The sequence below is a fragment of the Nyctereutes procyonoides genome, unplaced genomic scaffold (assembly GCF_905146905.1).
Source record: "Nyctereutes procyonoides isolate TBG_1078 unplaced genomic scaffold, NYPRO_anot_genome, whole genome shotgun sequence".
NCBI lineage: Eukaryota > Metazoa > Chordata > Mammalia > Carnivora > Canidae > Nyctereutes > Nyctereutes procyonoides.
Genome location: NW_026575146.1, coordinates 55,472,088 through 55,492,821, shown reverse-complemented (window position 1 = coordinate 55,492,821; position 20,734 = coordinate 55,472,088). Strand labels below are relative to the sequence as shown.

The following is a 20,734-nucleotide window of genomic DNA, read 5'->3' as shown; positions in this document are numbered from 1 at the left end:
CCACGGGGGACATATAAAGGTGGAAGGGGGCTGTCTCCAGGCTACAGTCATAAAGCTGATCTGAGTCTTTCCCTCGACAAACTGGCACCTGAGTTTAGGTTGAGAAGCACCAGTTTGAAAGCTCTCAGAGCTTTTCATACGAAAATGCGCATCATAAAGCTCCAAGAATGAGGTAGCCTGTGCAGGATTTTTAAAGTTGCTTGACCATGCAGCTCTTGCTTTGTGTGGCATGTGGGAGGCACTCATGTTCTGAGGAAAGCCCTTTGGGAAACACTGATCTAATCCAACCTTCTCATTTTACCAGTGAGCAGCTAAGGACAAGGCATTTCTTCTGTGGGGCCCTCTCGGGTTTCTTTCTCCATCACTGTAACACATTTATTGGAACTAACTTGACCAACTTTGAGGGCAGCTTTGGAGAGATTTCTTTAGTTGATAAACTTTTTTTGTTTTGTTTGTTTTTTTGTTGTTGTTCAAGGGGAAATCACTCTATATATATCTTGAATTTCCATTGTCAAAAAACGCAGATGAATTCAACCAACAACGTGTATAGAATATCACCTATGCCCAAAGACCCTTTATGCAGAGTGGTGGTCTACAAAGATATAAAATAGTTCTTGCCAAAGAGGACATCAATAATCATGATAAATACGATATTGATGGTGATACCATGAACATCTAACATTTATCGAAGGCCTTTCTGTTTGTCAGGCACTATACCAGGTATTTTAATCCTCCCAACAATTGATGAGGTGAGGATTATAATAATTCTTATTTTGCGGTGAGGATAACCAGGTGAGGAGAGGTTAAGGAATTATTCCAAGGTCATACACAGCTGGAGGAGAGAAGATGTACATAGAAAGTTGTAGCAGCACATGAAGCATTCCTTATGAGTGATGCAAAGTGCTGTATGAATTTAGTGAAAAGAAAAATAAGTTTTGAAAGACGTGATCAATTATGTGGTGGACAATTATGGTTGGGCACCCATCTCTCTTCCCTCTGGGGAACAACACCCCCCTCCTTTGGAGGAACTCTTTTGCGTTTCACTGTGGGGTCTGGCTCCGTGGGTGGGTACATTGCTTTAAGCTGGACCAGCTGGAGTCTTTGGGAATTTGGCAATTAGAAGCAAGGGAAGAGGGCCGCCGGGTGGCTCAGCAGTTTAGCGCCTGCCTTCGGCCCAGGGCCTGATCCTGGAGACCTGGGATCGAGTTCCATGTCGGGCTCCCTGCATGGAGCCTGCTTCTCCCTCTGCCCGTGTCTCTGTCTGTCTGTCTGTCTCTCTGTCTCTCATGAATAAATAGATTAAATCTTAAAAAAAAAAAAAAGAAGCAAGGGAAGAGGTTTTTCCCCTTGGCTGGTAAAGAGCTTTTCTGAGATGTTCATGCCTTTTCCCCAGCCCTGCGGAAGGAGCTAGGCTTTGGTAGGAGAGATGGAGTAGTAGATCTTCTGGTCAACTCTGATGCTTGGAGGCTGAGGCCTCCTCTTTTTTGGGGCAGAGAATTTACTACCCTCTCTTCTTCTGGGAATGACACTGTTCTTCCTTGCAAAAAAAAAAAGAAAAGTTACTAGACAGTGATTTATTATTTTTTTTCAGTTTTATATCTTTATTTGACAATCAGCGATTAGTTCTCATCCACATTAACAGTCTGTAGATTTTTGAAAGTGGTGACAGGTACGTAGGTAACCAGCATGTAGAGCTTGTTTGGTGAATCTTCATCCTCGTTATGTTTTCTGGACAACCACACACGGATACGGTATGGAACATTCCTTATTCCTTTGGCCCAGACAGCTTTGTTGAGCCTGGTGTCAATGCGCACATCTGGAGTTCCCATCTCCTTCATGGCAAATTTCCGGATCTCTTTGAGTGCCCGAGGGGCACGCTTCTTGAAACCCACTCCATGGATACATTTGTGAATGTTGATGGTGTATTCTCTGGTCACTACCTCGTTGATGGCAGAACGGCCCTTCTTCTCGCCACCCTTCTTTGCGGGAGCCATTCTGCTGGGCCCTAGTTGGAAAGGAAGCCTAGACAGTGATTTAAAAAACCTACACTATAGGGATATACACAGATCCTTAGATGTGTTGAGGTTCTGTCTATTGGGTACTACAGGGGAATGGGCTCTTGGGGGCCCAAGGAGAAACAAACACAGAAATATTTTTAAAAAGATACAACAATAACCTAACTTTGGTGTTTAAGAGAATAACTAAAATGTCCCAACAGGATTCAGTTGATGGCTTCAGTGGTTTCCCCATCACACTTCAGTGATATTAATAAAAACAGGAGGGGCCATACAAGAATTCAGACCTACTGCAAATGCCACCTTAGCCATTCTTGAATCTCACAGAAAGCTTCCCTTTCCTCATCTGTAAAATCAGAATGATATGAATGTCGTTCCTCCTTCTTTCGTTTTGAGCCTCCACAGAGAAAACAGATGCAAAGCCTTTTGTCAACTGCAGAACAGCATGTCAGTTGTGGGTCCGTTTCACAGTCCTCTTACTGGGATCAAACACTTTATAACCCCGCAGGAGGTCAAACTCAGTCCCAGCAAGTGGACAGTATTTGGGGGAGGAGAAGACGCAGGAGGAGATTTCAGGCCAGGAGCCTTAGAGGGTGTTAAAAAATGCTTGGAAGGTGAAAGGTGATGGATGGAAAAAAAAAAAAAAAAAGAAATTGTCCCTTCCCTCTTTGGGTTTTATCCTTTTGGTCCATTGTCTCTTCAGTTCTGTTTTCTATGGGGGGGTGGGTGGGGTGGATTTCTTGGTTTGGGATTTTAGATGGGCTTTATCGAGACACAGGGCAGAACGAGAAGATGCAGGGAAAGGACCCAGAACGGGTCCTGGTACCCTGTTCTTGTTTGGGTTTATTCATTCATTCCTGGTGGGATATTGGAAGGGGCTCTACCCTTCTCGTCTGAAAGCCTCTGAAAGTGATTAACCCGAGTAGGAGCTCAGCAGTGTGGACAACCGCCGGGTGGGACCAGCCCGTTTGAAGCATGAACTGGGCTAGGGGGCCTGAGAGGAGGAAGAAGGATAAAGAAACACGCGTCGTCCACGTTGCTGTTGTTGCGAGGCCAGGGGAAGGGACCTCTCCGCGGGGCGCCGGGGGCCGGGCGGGGGCCGGGCGGGGGCCGGGGGCCGGGGGCGGGGGGCGCTGCCGCGGGCGGGCCTGACAGCGCGTGATTCCCGGCAGCAAGTGGTGGCGGGTGCGGGCGCGGGCGCGGGCGCGGGCACCCACACGCAGGCGACGCTCGGCCTCGGGTTTCAGCGCTGGCGGCTGGCGGGGGAGGACGGTTCGCAGTTCGCCTTTCCAGGGTTATTTTTGGCCGGGGCTGTGCGCCGGCGGCCGAGGGCTCACCCCGTCCCACCTCCCTCCCTCCTCCTCCTCCTCCTCCTCCTTCAAAAGAGAAACTTGGGCTCGTAAAGCGCTCGCTTGCGGGGAGCAGGGAGCGGGGAGCGGGGAGCCGGGGCTGCGGCGGGAGGCCCGGGGGGCTCGGGGGTCTGAGTCGGAGCCGAGGGTGCGCTCGGGGCGCCGCGGGTGCGGGGAGGCTCGGGCCGGGCGCGCGCGGCGGGGGTCGCCGGGGTCGCCGGGGTCGGGCTCCCGGCCGCGGGAGCGGGGTTCGGGGCACACCCCGAGAGGGAGCCCAGCTGGGGCACGGGACTGCCGGCGCCTCGGGCGCTCGCGCGGCGGAGGGACTCGGGCGGAGCTAACTTTCTGGGAAGGTAGAGGCCGGACTCCGGCGGGGCGGGGAGGGCGCAGGGCGGAGGGGGCCGGGGCGCGGCGCGGGGCGGGGCGGGGCGGGGCGGGGCGGGGCCGGGCCGGCCGGGGGGCGGGGAGGGGGCCCGGCGGGCTGCGGATCCCCTCGGGCTCGCGGGAGCCGCGCAGGACCGGCCAGCAGGCGCCATGGAGGGGAGCCCCATCCCGGTGCTGACGGTGCCCACGGTGCCCTACGAGGACCAGCGGCCGGCCGGCGGCGGGGGGCTGCGGCGGCCCACCGGGCTCTTCGAGGGCCAGCGCAACTACCTGCCCAACTTCATCCAGAGCGTGCTGTCGTCCATCGACCTGCGCGACCGCCAGGGCTGCACCATGGTGGTGGGCAGCGACGGCAGGTACTTCAGCAGGACGGCCACCGAGATCGTGGTGCAGATGGCCGCGGCCAACGGGGTGAGTGCCCGCCGCCCCCCGCCCGGGCGCCTCGGGCCTGCCGCCCCCGGGGGCCGCCCCCTCCAGGGAGCCCGCCCCAGCGCCCCGAGCTCTCCCCAGCTCTCCCCAGCTCTCCCCAGCTCCCCGGCCGCACCTGCCCGCCTTCCTTCCGGGCCTTCTCTTCCCCAGCCCTCAGGACCATCTGTTCCGACGCCGTTCACTGCCCCCCACCCTTCTTTCCTAGGCTACCAACATCGTGGGTCCCCCCTTCCTTCTTTTTCCCCGTGTCCTACTTGTACTCCTCTTCTTCCCCCCTAGATTTGGGCTTGGCCAGATTCAACGGTAGTGTCGTCTCCAACACCGGCGTGCATCGCACCCTGTACACACACACACGCACACACACACACACACACACACACACAGTCTCCGGTGTTGATCCTTGGCACGTTTGGCAAAGTGGCCCCTAAAGATTTTTAATATAAGGTGATTCCTTAACCCAGTGGAGTTACTTTACTATTAATTTGATTCAGGTAGGGGTGGGGTGGAGATCAATCTGATGCCACACAGCCTGGGGTCTCCTTGTGGGGGCCCTGGAGGGGTTATCCCTCCATGATCTGGAATGAGACTTGCCATGCCTTTCCTCTTTTTTTTTTTTTAAGATTTTATTTATTCATGATAGACATAGAGAGAGGGGGGTGGGCAGAGACACAGGCAGAGGGAGAAGCAGGCTCCATGCTGGGAGCCTGATGTGGGACTCTGATCCCAGGATACCAGGATCCCAGGACCCCAGGATCGCGCCCTGGGCCAAAGGCAGGTGCTAAACCGCTGAGCCACCCAGGGATCCCCCTTGCCATGCCTTTCTTAAAGCAATTCCTAACTTCTCTGCAGGAGGCTGGTGGTTGACAGCATTTTGTGCCTCTTCTCCCTTTCACTTTTCATCCTCTTTTCCTCTCTCTTCTCCCATGACCTCGGCAGACTTTGGGTTTTTCCTCTTTATACCTCTTTTCTTTCTGTCCTACAACTAGAAACCCCTTCTGGCATCACCCTGTACCCCAGGGCCCTCCTTCCCAAATCCCCCAGCCTCTCAAGGACTTCTGCAAGCAGGACACCTCACCTCAGTGGTCTTGGTGGGAAGCGTCTAAAAGAGTCATTTCAGCCTTGTGCGGACAGTCAGATCCACACACGGAGCACATTTAAGCAAAATCTCTGCATATGTGTAAATGAGTGTGAACATTTAAAAAAAGTGAACTGAACAACTGTCTGGCATACGGATTCCCTTTCTCCTTCCCAATCCCCTCCTTTTAATTTTCTCCCTTCCTTCCTTTTTTTTTTTTTTTTTTTTTAATCTTTAGGGTTGTCCATGCTCTATGATTGTGTATTCTGATTCCCCTATCTCAGTGTTTTAGGGATGGGGAAAGTGGATTTTTTTTTTCCCCAAATAAAATAACCCAAAAGCAGTTGGGAAAAAAGAGCCGAGGGCTGACTTTGGTGGTGGTGGAGCTGTGATTTCCAACCCCTGCAGATAATGCTGCTGGAGATACAAGACTTGTGTTTCTCTCTGGCTCCTTATTTGAGATTGATAAAAAACTGGCTTGAATTGGGGAGTTGGAGAGGGGTTGACAAATGGTCTTTTACTCTTGTCTGACAAAACTGTTCCCATGGACTGATGGAGAATAATGGGCCTTGGGAGGCTATGGCAGCTCTCGTACTCCTTCCTGGGCCAGTTTTTCCAGGGAGTGAGAGAAACATCCACTTATTTTTTTGTGGGTGAGGATATTTTTGAAGCTCCAGTTGTCGATTTGCATGGTCAAGGTATTATTATGTTTTCTTATTTCTTGGCACCCGTTACCATCAACTTCTTACTTCAGTGGATCTTCTTTGATAAACACATTTTATTAACTTTAAGGGTGGACTTTATTTTGGGAAATAGCATATGTTAACAAATGGTTAAAGTAGAATCACGCTTTACCTCACAGTTGTTGCAAGAGACAGAATGACAAGTTACAATCCACAGGGAGGCACCATCTCTTAAATAATCTGAAAGTATTATTTCTAAAATGGGTGGGTATGGGTGAAGGGAATGGTCAACATCTACCAAAGTTTCAGGCAGCCAATTTTAACCAATCTTTTCCTCATTTTATTTGCCTTCTTGAGGGCTTTTGCTAAAGCACATGGATAATCAGAAGGCTGGCTTCAGGAGAGAGGTGGTTTACCATGAGCAAAATTGGTCTTGAATGATGGTAAATTGATAGGAATGCACTTTTCTTCTCACTTAACCTGTGGAGTTATACTCAGGAGTGAGAAACTGCCTTATTCCAAAAACTTTGCCTCTTTTGACTTCCCATTGGATATTCATAAACAGGCTAGAAAAATGGGAGAAAAATAGAATTATTCTCTTCAAACTGACTTGAATCTGGGTGGGCCGCGTCTCTATATCTGAAAAATCTTGGTTGTGTTGTGATAGAAAAAGTTGATTTTACTAAGCAGTTTAATATAAGAAAACTATAGCTGCTCTTTGATTATATAATTGCTGGAGGAGAACAGAAGTTTGGAATTTCCAAAACGATGAACTGCACTACTTATGTTCTAATATGTCATAGAGTTTGAAATAGATTCTCAGATATATACCTGTACAATTTGGGCAAAAAAAATTTTATTGTAAAATTATGAAAATTTCAAACTTCCAAAAAAGTGGAGAGAATAGATAAATGGCATCCATGTGCCCGTACTCTAGACTTCACATTTTTTTCTGTATTTGTTTCCTCTTTGAGTGCTAAAGTATTTTGAAGTATATTAAAAGTGACATTTTATCCCTAAATTCAGTATGGATCTCTAAAAACTAAGAACAACTTTCTTGATAGTTATATCATTATCATCTCAAACAAAATAAAAAAGGATTTCTTCATACCATCTATTACCCAGTCCACATTCAGATTTCCTCAGTTATTCTGAAATGTCTTTTATAGCTGTTTTTTCAAACCAGTTTCTTCTGATCAAGGAACACACATTGGATTTGGTTGTTTTATGTCTCCTTTAACCTAGAAAATCTCCTTTTTATTTTTATTTTTTGTTAATGAAATCGACTTGTTGAAGAGATTAGGTTGATTGGCTGTCCTATAGAATGAATGCTCCCCCTCTACTTGCCTTTCTGAAATTTTCTGATTTTCTTTTTATGGTGTCATTTAACTTTTCGCTGAATTTTCTGTGTATATATGTATGTACTAGGAATTAGTTCTAGAGGCTTAATCAGATTCAGGCTCAACTTATTTATTTTTTATTTTTGCAAGACTATTTCACAGGCGATGGTGTATATTCATGTTGTATCATGTTAGAGAACAATCTCTGGGTGACCCATTGTTCATGATGCTGAGAGGATTATAGGGCTGTTGTGGTGATTGCCTCTGTCTTCCAGTATTTTCTCCCTTGGAACTGGTCAGTAGCCTGTGGGGTGAGCTTTGTACCATGTGAATATTCAGTTCCTGTCAACCTTTCTTCAGTTGTTTTAGCATCCATTAGTGATCCTGGCTTGAACGGATTATTTCGTTAGGGGTTTCAAATGATTTTTGGATTCTTCAGTTCCATCTACATGCTTCAGCTAGCATTTTTCTAAAGACTGGGCATTTCCCTCACTATTGGGCTATCTTGGAGTATAGTTCCTTCTATATTAGCAGAATATAGAAGAAAATATGTTTATTTCTCTCTTTTTAAATTATCAATTTTCAAAGTAAGGATTCGGTGAAATAGCCACGTCCACCGTTGACACATGAGTTTTGTTTTGCTTTGCTTATGCTCTTTTGTGTATCACTGTGAACTCTTGAATTATTATATAATAAGTTTGAATGGATTCATAAATAAATGAGAAGATATTTTTACCTGTTTTTGTGATGTTTATATAGCTGTGTGAACTTATCTAAAAAGTCCCCAGAAGTATTTTAATGCTTCTTTAAAGATACAAACTGTATCATACCATAGAGAGCAAAAGAAAAATAACTACTAAGTAGGAGAGTAAATAGCATGGTTTAAATGAATCGTGAAACTTGATTTGTTACTAATTTAAACTTACTTTGTAACTAAGTGATTTTTTATCCTGTTTTTTCCACATCTGCTTCAGATCCTTTCCAGAGGTTTAGATTCTCTAGGTATCCATTTATTTTAATCTCTTAAAGATTTCAAGGTCTCAATGCAAATAATGGCTACATTATGAATAAATGCCTTTGCTTTCTTCTGGGTGGATCTATCTGTGACTAAGGGTATCTCTCTTTTACTCCTCTTTGTTCTAGTCTTTTTTATTTTTATTTTTTCCTAAAATACCTTTAATATTGGACAGATGGCAGCACTGTGCCTGCCTGAAGATGTTGACTTTTTCCAAAGTCTTTTATCTCTGGAGATGACACTATATACTATCAGTGTCCAATAGAACTTTTTGAGATGATGGAAAGGTTCTGTAATCTACCCTAGCCACTAGCCACATGTGATTATCAAACTTATGAAACGTTCTTGAAATGTACGAAATGTGACTGAAGAACTGAATCCTATATTTTATTTAATTTCAATTAATTAAAATTTACGTTTAAATAGTTACAAGTGATTAATAGCTACCATACTGGATAGCACAGTTCTATAATTTAGCATTTAAAAAGTAAAAAAAATTTTTTATGGGGCCAGACTGTTCAACCAAAAGCAATTATAAGTTAAATAAAAGTAAATCACCAAACACTACAAATGCATATTTGGCAAAGGCAAACCAGATTTCTTCATGTGATAACCACACTCTCTTTTGACTTCAGCCCAAGAGACAGTGAGGTATGGTAGAAAAAGCACTGCATCTCTCAGCAGCTGGAAGGCTTGCTTTCTTTTCCTGGCTCTGCCATACAAGCTACAGAGCAAATGCTTCGCCTCTTGAAATACCTAAAAACCACTTGTTTCCTCATCTATAAATTGGGTATGACAGCATGGCTGAATTATCCTGGCAATCAAATGAAAGCATTATGCAACATCCATACCATTAAGAAATGTAAAGGAATATTATTATGGTCAACTGACTATATATCATAAAATAATTATTTGGCTGCATGTATTGAATAAAACAACTTATAACTCTGTTGCAAGTTTTAGCCAAGAGAAAATCCATTTGCTGATTAGCCACACACTCTACTGGCCATATGATGATCAGCAGTGGTAATAATATTATTAACATACAGTTCAGCTTACAGAATCAGTTCAGCTTACAAGAACTCATCAATGCCTTATGAAATCTTCTGGAGGTAGAGGTCAAAGTGCAATGGTATGAAGAAGGCTGAGTCAGCAAGGGACTTGGGTGCGCCTTCCAGACGGATGCTTGTACCAGTTTTGTCTGATTCCAATGGGCCATGCAGAGGTGGTTGTTCCAAAGAATGGGAGTGTACTTGGCTTGACATTTACTAGAGCTATCTGGGGATCAAATTTTGATGTGATCCCAAAGAAAAGGAACAGGTTTGGAAGGGAGGCAGAGTGGGATATGGTGGGGTGTGGAACATAGTGAAGAAGAAGGAGGCAAGCCTGTGTTTGAACACATAAGGCTTCTTTTCTGGGATGGATCTGGAAGTTTGGGATTGGCTGACTTCAGGTCTCATCTCTAAAAGGGAAAAAGAGCTGGGTGGTGATTGTTCTGTATTTTCTACTGGTGTTCACTACAGAATAGGTGAATGGAATGAGTTCTATGGCCCAGACATTAGGAAGGGCAGGTTTGTAATACACAAAAAAGCCCTAGAGAGCCTGCCATAACTTTGTCTTGTTTCCCTTCACAAATCCCCATCCCTGAACTGTGGAAATGGGAAATCCATTATATGAGCAACAGCAAAGTTTAGGTTCCCCGTGGTTCTGTCTCTCTGTCCGGTCAGTTCATTCTTGAAACTTTTAGCCTCATGTTGTCATTCACTGTTTTTATGGGGAAGGAAAAGGAATGGGAGAGGTTTTAGGAACAGCTGGGCCCTCCCAGTTGCTGGGGTGGGTTATTTTAAGCTTTGTTTAATGTGTCCAGAGACCCAGATGACATTTTTAACTAAGCTGCTTTATTAAATCTTGTGATAAAGCATAACAATGTTTATGGAAAAGACAGACACACATCAGCAACGTTATATGTGAAACTTGCCATACGAATTTTCTATAAAACATCTGTTCCCTTTGAGTCCTTTGTGAACTCTGGAAGTTTGATCGTTTCTGTACAGACTTGAGGGGTAGAAGTTGGAACCTATTTTTGAGGAATCTAAGCATAGGTAATAGCTTCGCTGACCTTAACCTTCATGTTTTGGGCTCTAACCACTCTTATGTTAGACAAGAGTAATGTAAACAAATACTGTGATAGGATTTTGGATGGGACTATTTAAAAATAATAGGTGGGGTAGAGAGGAAGGTCTGAATTTCCCACGATTTTTAAATTGAAGGTAGAAAACTCAATGTCTCTTGTTAGCCTACAGCTTTGACACTTACTTGCAAACACTTGAGATTTGGCCAATATGCCCTTAATGTTTATACTGGGGGAGCCAAAAGAGAAATTTTAGGTCCTTTCATCTGACTTGACTCTCATTAGTTATGAATAAGAGGATATCTAGCATATACACAAGACTTGTTAAAATCCACATTTTCTGAATCTTTATCTTTCATCTCCTATATTTTTAGTGATGTCATATTTTGGAGGGTTGCATTGTATTTGTACGAAGAGAAAATGTTCAGGAAATTCAAAGAAATTCTTCTTGACACCAAGTCACAGAAATTTTTCTTTCCCTTTCCAAGTTGCTACTTCTAGGTGTTTTTAATGTTACATTTAACTATTGCCTTTTTTGTTGTTGTTTTCCTCTGATAAGAGTCCTCTTTTGTAGCTAGGGGTATCTAGTTTCGTATTCAGGGCTTTCTAACAGAAAGAGAAAAGAAGTTGAAACCAGAAGACCAGAGTTTATTCTATTTGACAAAAGATGCCATGGAATACAGGGAAGAGTTTTATAACGAATAGTTAATATCTGCAATATATGAAAACCTTTTCCAAATTAGTAAAAAATTCAAAAGAAATATGGTCAATTACAATAACAAACACATGAACTGGAGATCATCCTCAGTAATAACTGAAGAAATATAAACAAAATCCATCAGTTTGAAAAAACTCTAAAATACTCAGGTTGGTGTGAATGTTTGAAAATTGTCATGTTATTGGAAGTTAAATTGATATAACCTTTTGACCAGGCAGTTCGGCAGTGTGTATTGAAGTTAATGAAGTACCTGTCCAATAATCCAGGAATCCCTTAATCCAAGAATCTGTCTTGTAAATTTCCTAAGACAAATGTGGAAATGTCTGTGTACAAGAATACTTGCCACAGCATTTGCAAAAGAAAAATGTGGAAATAATGTATATGTTCAGTGGTGAATGGGTACCTAATTTATGACACAACCATACCGCCGATGCATCAAAACCCATAAACAGAGGAGGCGGATCTATATGGTACATGAAAAAGATGTGAATGATAGTTTGTTCAGTGAAACAAAGCAATTAATAGAATAAGAAGAATATGGTTCCAATTTCTATCCCTCAAGTCTGAAGAGAAACGATCAAACTTCCAGAGTTCATGAAGGGGTCAAAGGGAACAGATGTTTTATAGAAAATTCTTAGGGCAAGTTTCACACATAATGTTGCTGATATGTGTCTGTCTTTTCTGTAAACATTGTTGTGCTATATCACAAGATTTAATAAAGCAGCTTAGTTAAAAATGTCCTCTGGGCCTCTGGATACATTAAACAAATCTATAATGTAGCCATAGTGTTGGAAGAACATACTCTAGTCAACAGTGAATATGTCTGGGGTATGTGGGTATGTATGATGGGGAAGGGAAATCCTTTCCCTTTCTACTTCATATACTTCTCTTTATTAAATATTCATACACACATACACATTGCTTTGATGATTAAGCACACCAGGATCCAAGCTCTGGATATGAATCATGATTCTACCATTTGCAACATGTGTGAGCATGGAGTTGTCACCTGGCTTTCTGAGGTTTGTCTTGTCATTTCCACAGGCACACACACACGCACACACACACTCATTCATGCGCACACACCCTGCCATGGTACTTGAGGTGGCAACAGCTGTTCTGGCATAAACTTTAACTCAAAGGACTTTTCTGCACGGTCTATGCATTATTCCCTGGTACGAATGAGCTGAGTCAATGCCATGCTTTTCCACCTTAAACCTTTCTGCAGCTCCGGCTGTCTGAGCAGCTCCCCCCGCCCCCCTTCTGAAGCCAGATCTTAATCTGCTCATTTCACGAGGATTTTCAAGCCTAATGGACTGGGCCATGTGAGAGATTACTGGGAGGAACAGACCAGCAGAGGCTAAGAGACTCCACACTAATCTGCTGAGTCGTCTGAAAATGCACAGCTGCAAGCACTGGAAATGCATTAAAGTATTTTGTCAGGATGTTTGTCAGGGTGCCTGTTCCTGCAGCCTTGCTGAATGTTTGGTTCGGAGGCATAATCTTTTTTTGGACAGGATCTCCCAAATGTAAAGTGACAGATGCTAATGTGGAATATAATACAGAAGACCTAGCCTTACTGTCATAAATAATGGTAAATTGTTTAATCTTGCTGAGTTGTAAATCTATTATTGCCAGAGGTCTTTAGTTCACTGGAACACAGTCTAAGGAGTGGGGGCACTTTGCAAATGGGCAGTGATTATTTCCCCACCAGACAGGAATGGGCCTAATGGAATTTATTTAAAAAGCCACGTAAATGCATTTTAATTGACTGCGACAACTACTCAGGAAAAAACACATGGCTGTAGAGACTGAGTTTTTTGGGGGGGAATATATAGGCATACACATAAATACGTGTGTATAAGATATATATATATATATATATATATAATATATATATATATATATTAAGATTTTATTTATAAGAGAGAGAGAGACAGGCAGGCAGAGGGAGAAGCAGGCTCCATGCAGGAAGCCTGACGTGGGACTCGATCCCAGATCTCCAGGATCACGCCCTGGGCTGAAGGCAGTGCTAAACCGCTGAGCCACTGGGCCTGCCCTGTTTTTGTTTCTGTTTTTTTAAGATTTTATTCATTGACTCATGAGAGACACAGAGAGAGGCAGAGACACATGCAGAGGGAGAAGCAGGCTCCATGCAGGGAGCCTGATGCGGAACTCAATCCCAGATCTCCAGGATCAGGCCCTGGGCCGAAGGTGGCACTAAACCGCTGAGCCACCCGGGCTGCTATATATATATATATATATATATATATATATATATATATATATATATATATGATATATATATATATTTTCTATTTATAAAGATTCCAAAGATACTGAGTTTAGATATATATATAGCTTTGTTTATGTGTGTGTCTATATATATTTATATATAACTTTTTTTCTGTCTACCTATAAAGGCGCCAGATGGAAAGTGTTTTTAAGCATTTAGAGAGTTTATCAAGTAACATATTTATGCACACATATGCATAGGATACTCCCTCCCCCAAATATATATCTTCTTCCTGGACATAGTCAAAAGAAGAGTAGACCAGATGTCAGAAATGTTTGAAGGCTACGTAGAACCAAAGGAGGTGGCTAAATGTTCCCCAGTGACCTATGTTTCTATGGTAATAAATAGAATTGTGTTGGAGTTGAATGGGCTGATATTAAGAAATGTAAGTAGAAGAAATCATACTGTTCTAGGCAGGAGTCTGTCTTGCAAGGACAGCTCTTTGCAGTGAGCTCAACAACATGGGTAAGTTAGCAGGTCGGCATAGCACATACCAAGAGATAGTACAGATCAGAGGCACGGATATGAAAATGAAATGATCCAGGTCAAGACGAGGGTACAGATGTGATCCTGTCACTCCTTACCATGGACTTCAGCGGTTCTCAGTGAGCAGGCTTGGTGGTTAAAGAAGGAAGAAGACATTGTTTTTATGTAGGCATGTTAAAACTAATTTGCTATTTCATTGCTGCCAAGCTATATTCAGTTTAATTTATTTGATAGCTTGTGTTTAGTCCTCAGTTTTTAGTTTCACATAGAAAAACTTTGAGTAAAAGGACACTTTAAAAAATTTATTTATTTTAAAGAGAGAGTGAGAGAAAGAGAGCATGAATGTTTGTATGCAAATGGGGGCAGGCAGGGAGGAGAGAGAGAGAGAGACTCGCAAGCAGATTCTGTGGTAAGCACAGAGCCAGATGCAGGCTCAATCTCATGACCCTGAGATCATGACCTGAGCCAAAATTAAGAGTCTGACACTCAATTGACTGTACCACCCAAGTTCCCCAAAAGAACTCTTTTATATTGATCAGTAAATGATGGTACATTTAAATAAGGGAAGACTATACACATACTAGAATCATGTTGTGGAAGGATATTTAGTGACATAGAAATGTAGACACCAGGGAAGGCCTGGATATATTAAGTGAAAGACATAGGTGACACAACAATCCCTTTTGTAAAAATATGGAAGTACGTAAATGAGTGACAGAGACAGAGAAACAGATACCAAGACACAAAGTTTACACACAGTAATGTGAACAGTGCTCATTTTCAGTTTTAGAGATGACTCTTATTTTCTTCTTGTTTATGTGTACTCCCTAAATATTCAAAAGAGGAACACACACACACATATATATTTGTAGATAGAAAAACCACTGTAGGTTAGCAAAAAACAAAAGATTCATTCAATTACTATGAATTATGGAACTTATATTTAAGAATTAAGAAATGACCTGGGGGAAGAGGAAGAAAGGCAAAGGAGGCTCCTTGAGTATTTATTTGGTGCCAGACATTGAACTACAGCTTGCTTACATTACCTCCTCTTACCTTCCATCTTTTAGATAACAAAACTGAGACACAGAGGGATCTTACCCGAAGTCACATAGCCAGTAGGTGGCAAAGTCAGTTTCTATATCCTTGCCCATTAGATACCAGAATCTCAGCTTTTTTTTTTTTAAATTAAGATTTTATTTATTTACTCATGAGAGACACAGAGAGAGAGGCAGAGATATAGGCAGAGGGAGAAGCAGGCTCCCTGTGGGGAGACTGATGCGGCGGGACTCAATCTCAGGACCCCAAGATCTTGACCTGAGCCAAGGGCAAACACTCAACCACTGAGCCACCCAGGCATCCCTGGAATTTCAGCTTTTATCTCAGGGCACTCAACTCTGCTTTCTTGACCCAGGTAGATCCAGTGTTTCCTATCACCGTCTTAAATTGGGTTGAGCACCTCATAAAATAGCAGCAGACAGGCCCTTTCTTGTTTCAGTGTGCCAAGTTCTGAACCTCAAAGATTTCAGGATTTTCCAAGTGCTGAATTACCTAATTACCAGGAGGGACACAGTTCTAATATCACCACTCCCATTTTGCACTCGAGGAGAGCTAGACTGCCTGATTTTCAATGAGATCTTGAGAATTGGTGAGCTGGTTGAGGAATAGAACAGGCCAAACTTCTGCATGCCTGTGACGTTTCTGCACCTGCTCAGACATCAGGGACTGAATGTGAAATCCATCCTGGTTGGATTCTAGTGCACTCCCGTCTCTCCTTCCAGCCCCGAAATGTGTGCACAGAGACTTCCAGGGGGACATGAAGCTGAGGATGGGGTCACTTGCTCCCATCTGGTCTCCACATAACAAAGCATATAACCAATTTCATCATTATCTATGTGCAAATGGAGAAGTCCCTTGATGTTTGGATAACCACAACCATGACTTGAGTTTGTGATTTCTCAAAATTCCACTTAGCCATCTCCTGCTTACTCATGTGCCGCACTGTGCAAAGCCTGGCATGTCTCCCTGACAGCAGGGGCTGAGAGATTGAGGCCCTCCCATCATGGCAGCTTGGCTTTGGGATTTCCTTGTGGGTTTGGGTTTTTGTTTAATTGAGAAGACAGGAAACAGGCATCTTTGTGTATATGGCTTTCTGTGCACTTTGGAGATGGCCATGGTGGTGGCTGTGTGGTCCTACAGAACACTTCTTTCTGGGAACGATCAAGGAAGCTTCTGTTTATTGCTCTCTTTTCTTTCTGATCCACTTTGGGAATTACAGGGATAGGACACAGTGAGTGGAGGATATTGGGGAATGCCAGGCTTACTTTTTCTAGCTCTTTGAGACTCTTTAAAAAAAAAAAAAAAAGACTTAAAGCCAAAAGGAAATCATCGGTGGGGGTGGGGGAGGGGGAGTCATATTTAAGGGAGTTCACACATGAAAACAATCCTGGTTCATTAGTGTTATGTTACTGGGAAGAACTCAGTTGGAGTAAAATATCTGCCTCTCCTCCGAGACCCTAGCCTGCGGGTTTAAACTGCATGTCACTGCTCTGTAGGGCTTTGAGCTAGTTAGAAACCGAACTCACTGCTAAATCTAATTTAGAAGAATAGTTGTTAGTGTTCTGAAGAGAGGGAGCCATGAAAAAGAAAATTATTACTTTAAAAAAAAAAGATTTTATTTATTCATGAGAGACACAGAGAGAGAGAGAGAGAGGCAGAGATACAGGCAGAGGGAGAAGCAGGCCCCATGCATGGAGCCCGACGTGGGACTCGATCCCGTAACTCCAGGACCAGGCCCTGGGCTGAAGGTGGCACTAAACCACTGAGCCACCCAAGCTGCCCAAATTATTACTTTTTAAAAAATTTATTTATTTTGAGGGGGGAGCAGAGGGAGAAAGAGAGAGAGAATCTCAAGAAGATTCTCCACTGAACACAAAGCCCAATGTGGGGCTCAATCTCAAGATCCTGAGATCATGACCTGAGCCAAAATCAAGAGTCAGATGCTTAACTGACTGAGCCACCCCGGGTGCCCTGAGAAAGAAAATTATTTTAAAAATTAGCTTTATCGGCACCCAATGTAAAGAAATGGCAGGGCTGGGAGAAAGCTTTATGAGTTAAAATGTTCTCTTCTCAGGACACTGGTGTGTGGCATGTGGAGGGGCACACTGATTCCCTCGCACCTGCTATGCCCATTTAGGGGTCAAGCAGTAATGATGCAATCCAGGTGAGGTTTAAGAGTCGATGGGAGGTAGGGATCCCTGGGTGGCTCAGCGGTTTGGCGCCTGCCTTTGGCCCAGGGCACAATCCTGGAGTCCCGGGATCGAGTCCCACGTCGGGCTCCCGGCATGGAGCCTGCTTCTCCCTCTGCCTGTGTCTCTGCCTCTCTCTCTCTCTCTCTCTCTCTCTCTCTCTCTCTCTCTCTATCATGAATAAATAAATAAAATCTTTTAAGAAAAAAAAAAGAGTCGATGGGAGGTACCAACATCAAATTAGACCAGACACAGAGGATCGATTAAGTGATGGCACCCTGCAAAATGTGCCTAATTGCACACTGGCCCCTGCTATGTCCACTCTTTCCCAAGTGTGTACAAGTGCTGACCAGGGAGGAACAAGCTCAAGCTGGGTCTGTCGGCATATCTGTGGGTCTGGGAAAGCGTCAGCCTTGCGGGTGTCTGCAGGTGCCTGTGTGATAGTGTTTATGTGGCTACCTGGGGATCTGTACTTGTGTACCACCTACTGTGTGTATAGTAACAGGGCACTAGGGGCCACATAAACCCTCTCCACGAGTGGGAACGGAATGACAATGTTCCTCAGTGGTGGTGAAGGCCACCCTGTTTCCCCTTCCAACAGCCAAAGCCGGACTGAATGGGAAAGGAATGGCAATTCCTCTGGTGGCCCCATGGGAGAGTCAGGGAGGGGGCTACAGGGTGCCTTGCCCTGGGCCCCCCTGGGTTTCAGCCTGGGGTTCACTCAGGAATGAAAGGCAGAGGCTGCCTGCTGCAATGCCCTAACCAAGACCCACACTGATTGTGCAAGTAGACCATCTTCTCCTTGCAAGGTAGCAGTCTGCTACATAGGCAAGGGGTAGTACTTCTGAGACTTTTTCGGAGAGTGAAATGGTAGTTTAAGGGATAAACTATTGTCTAAAAAGGGAATTTAGGGGCACCTGGGTGACGCAGTTAAACATTTGACTCTTGATTTTGGCTCAGGTTGTGATCTCAGGGTCATCAGATGGAGCGCCACTCCAGGATCTGCATTTAGTGGGGAGTCTGCTTGAGATTCTCTCTCCCTCTCCCCCATCCCTCCTCCTGCTCACCCCCAGATGTGTGCTGTATCTTTCTCAAAATAGAGAAATAAATCTTTTTAAAAAATGAATTTCAAATGTTTGAGGAGAGTGATGGAATTTGGGGAGCAGTAACATAACTTATGTCATGCTTAATTTAACAAAGGGTTTTTATTTATGGGATCTTGTCTTAAGATTCTTGGCTTTGCCAATGAAGACACAAAGTCTCAGAAAAGTGATTTGCCCTGTACTGAATTTGTGGAAGAGGAAATACACAGTGTAGAGGAGGCACATCTGCTTCTTACATGCAGTATTTCTGTCCGCATTCTCACGTTCATCATCTGTTGTGAAATTAGTCATGCGGCCCCACTAGATGCAAGGGTGGGCTGGGAAATGTGGCCTCTCGTTGGGGGCTAGAGGTTGCTCCTCAATGAGAAGTCTGCACTTGGAAAGGGGGGGTGGGATCAGTGCTGTTTGTGGACTACGAACCAAGTGTGCCACAGGTGCATTATTTTCTTTCTATTTTTTTTTTTTAGAGATTTTATTTATTTATTTATTCACGAGAAACACAGAGAGAGGGAGAGACACAGGCAGAGGCAGAAGCAGGCTCCATGAAGGGAGCCCGATGTGGGACTGGATCCAGGTCCCCAAATCATTTTCTTAAGTATCCTTTAAAATGACTGAGGAGGGATCCCTGGGTGGCTCAGCGGCTCAGTGCCTGCCTTCGGCCCAGGGCATGATCCTGGAAGTCCCAGGATCGAGTCCCATGTCAGGCTCCCAGCATGGAGTCTGCTTCTCCCTCTGCCTGTGTCTCTGCCTCTCTCTCTATCATGAATAAATAAATAACATTTTTTAAAAAATAAAATGGCTGAGGAGTATTCTATAAGTTGGTACATCACACTCCATGTAACAGGTCTTTCTATTATTGTTCCTTATTTATAAATATTGCTTTTGATTTTTCACTTTTAATAAATACCGCTGTAGGAATTATCTACACACACATACCTCTTCCTCCTTTATTTTTATTTTATTTTATTTTAATTTATTTTAATTTATTTATGATAGTCACACAGAGAGAGAAAGAGAGGCAGAGACACAGGCAGAGGGAGAAGCAGGCTCCATGCACCGGGAGCCCGACGTGGGATTCGATCCCGGGTCTCCAGGATCGTGCCCTGGGCCAGAGGCAGGCGCCAAACCGCTGCGCCACCCAGGGATCCCCCCCCTTTATTTTTTTTAAAGGTTTTATTTATTTATTCCAGACAGAGAGAAAGAGAGGGAAGGAGCAGAAGGAAAGGGACAAACCCGATGTGAGGTTTGATCCCAGGACACTGGGATCATGACCTGAGCCAAAACCAAGAGCTGGATGCCTAGGTGGATGAGCCACGTAGGTTCCTGTTTCTCTACAAGCAATTCTAAAAAATGGGAAATATAGAAAAATATGACTGAAAGTTACAAATATTTTTTTCAGATTCATGAACCTACAAACCTATTCTCTGAGGGCAGTGACTAAACCATCTTCATTACTATATCTGCAGGGTCTTTGACATACCTGTTTCATGGTAATACTCAATAAAATGAGTTGAATGAGTAAATAAATTTTAACAAGAGCATGTGAAACATAATTTATTATGGCTATGGAAAACAATATGAGTATAATTATTGTCCTATGCCTTTCCCATCTTGATAAATGACAACATCATCCATTAAGATATTAAAGGTGGAAATCTGGGAGTAGATTCTTTTCCTCGCTGCCCTTGTATTAGTTGTTCATTACTGTGCAGGAAATTAAGACAAAACTTATGGCCAAACAAGACAACAAATTTGTTTTACTCAAGGGGATAGGTTGTTCGGACCTGGAGACTCTCATGAGGTCACAGTCGCGTGTTGGTGGGGGCTTTGTCATATGAAGGTTTGGTGGGGGCTGGAGGATCCATCAGGAGATGGCCCACTCACACAGCTAAAAAGTTGCTGCGGGCTGTTGGAGGCCGCAGTTCCTCTCCCTTTGGGTACCTACGTAGGGCTCCTTGTGTGTTTTCCTGACAGAGTGGCTTGGTCTCCTTCAGAGTCAACCATCCAGGACAGCAAGGCAGAAGCAACAGTGTCATTTATGGCTTCACCTTGGAAGTGACACACTCTCTGTTGTACAGTGTTCTACCAATCACCTGGTCCTGCCTTGTTCAGTGTGGGTGGGAACGGCGGGAATGCACAAATGCCAGAAGGCAAGGATCATCGGGGGCCATCTTGAAGGCCGGCTACCAGAGTTTCTTTCTTCCACATTTCATTCTAACTACGTATTCTTTTCATTCTCCTTCCAAAAAAAAAAAAAAAACCAGAAACAAAAACAAAAAACAAAAACCTCAAATAGAATCCCTTCTCTTCAACAAAAACCTCAAATAGAATCCCTTCTCTTCAACAAAAACCTCAAATAGAATCCCTTCTCTTCATTTCTCTTGTCTCTAGCCTCGTCCAAGACACCATCCACTCTCAGCTCTGCTGTGATAGCCTTCCATCTGATCTTCCTCTTTTGGCTC

General features: G+C 43.9%; 2 protein-coding genes across 2 annotated transcripts in view; one reads left to right on the top strand and one right to left on the bottom strand.

Moving 5' to 3' along the window:
* Positions 1 to 1,586: 1,586 nt before the first annotated feature.
* On the bottom strand, positions 1,587 to 2,015 carry LOC129500693 (60S ribosomal protein L31-like). Its single transcript, XM_055311357.1, has one exon. The coding sequence runs from the start codon at positions 1,992 to 1,994 to the stop codon at positions 1,620 to 1,622; it is 375 nt and encodes a 124-aa protein (XP_055167332.1). The 5' UTR covers positions 1,995 to 2,015; the 3' UTR covers positions 1,587 to 1,619.
* Positions 2,016 to 3,845: 1,830 nt separating this feature from the next.
* Positions 3,846 to 20,734, top strand: part of PGM5 (phosphoglucomutase 5) — a 192,062-nt gene continuing 175,173 nt past the window's right edge. Inside the window, exon 1 of the mRNA XM_055311538.1 lies at positions 3,846 to 4,159. Within this exon, the coding sequence (XP_055167513.1) occupies positions 3,899 to 4,159 (261 nt within the window). The 5' untranslated portion in view covers positions 3,846 to 3,898. The remainder of the gene's footprint in view (positions 4,160 to 20,734) is intronic.

Bases quoted from the DNA above. Each gene is read 5' to 3' on its own strand.
- LOC129500693 (XM_055311357.1), bottom strand. From the start codon at position 1,994: ATGGCTCCCGCAAAGAAGGGTGGCGAGAAGAAGGGCCGTTCTGCCATC.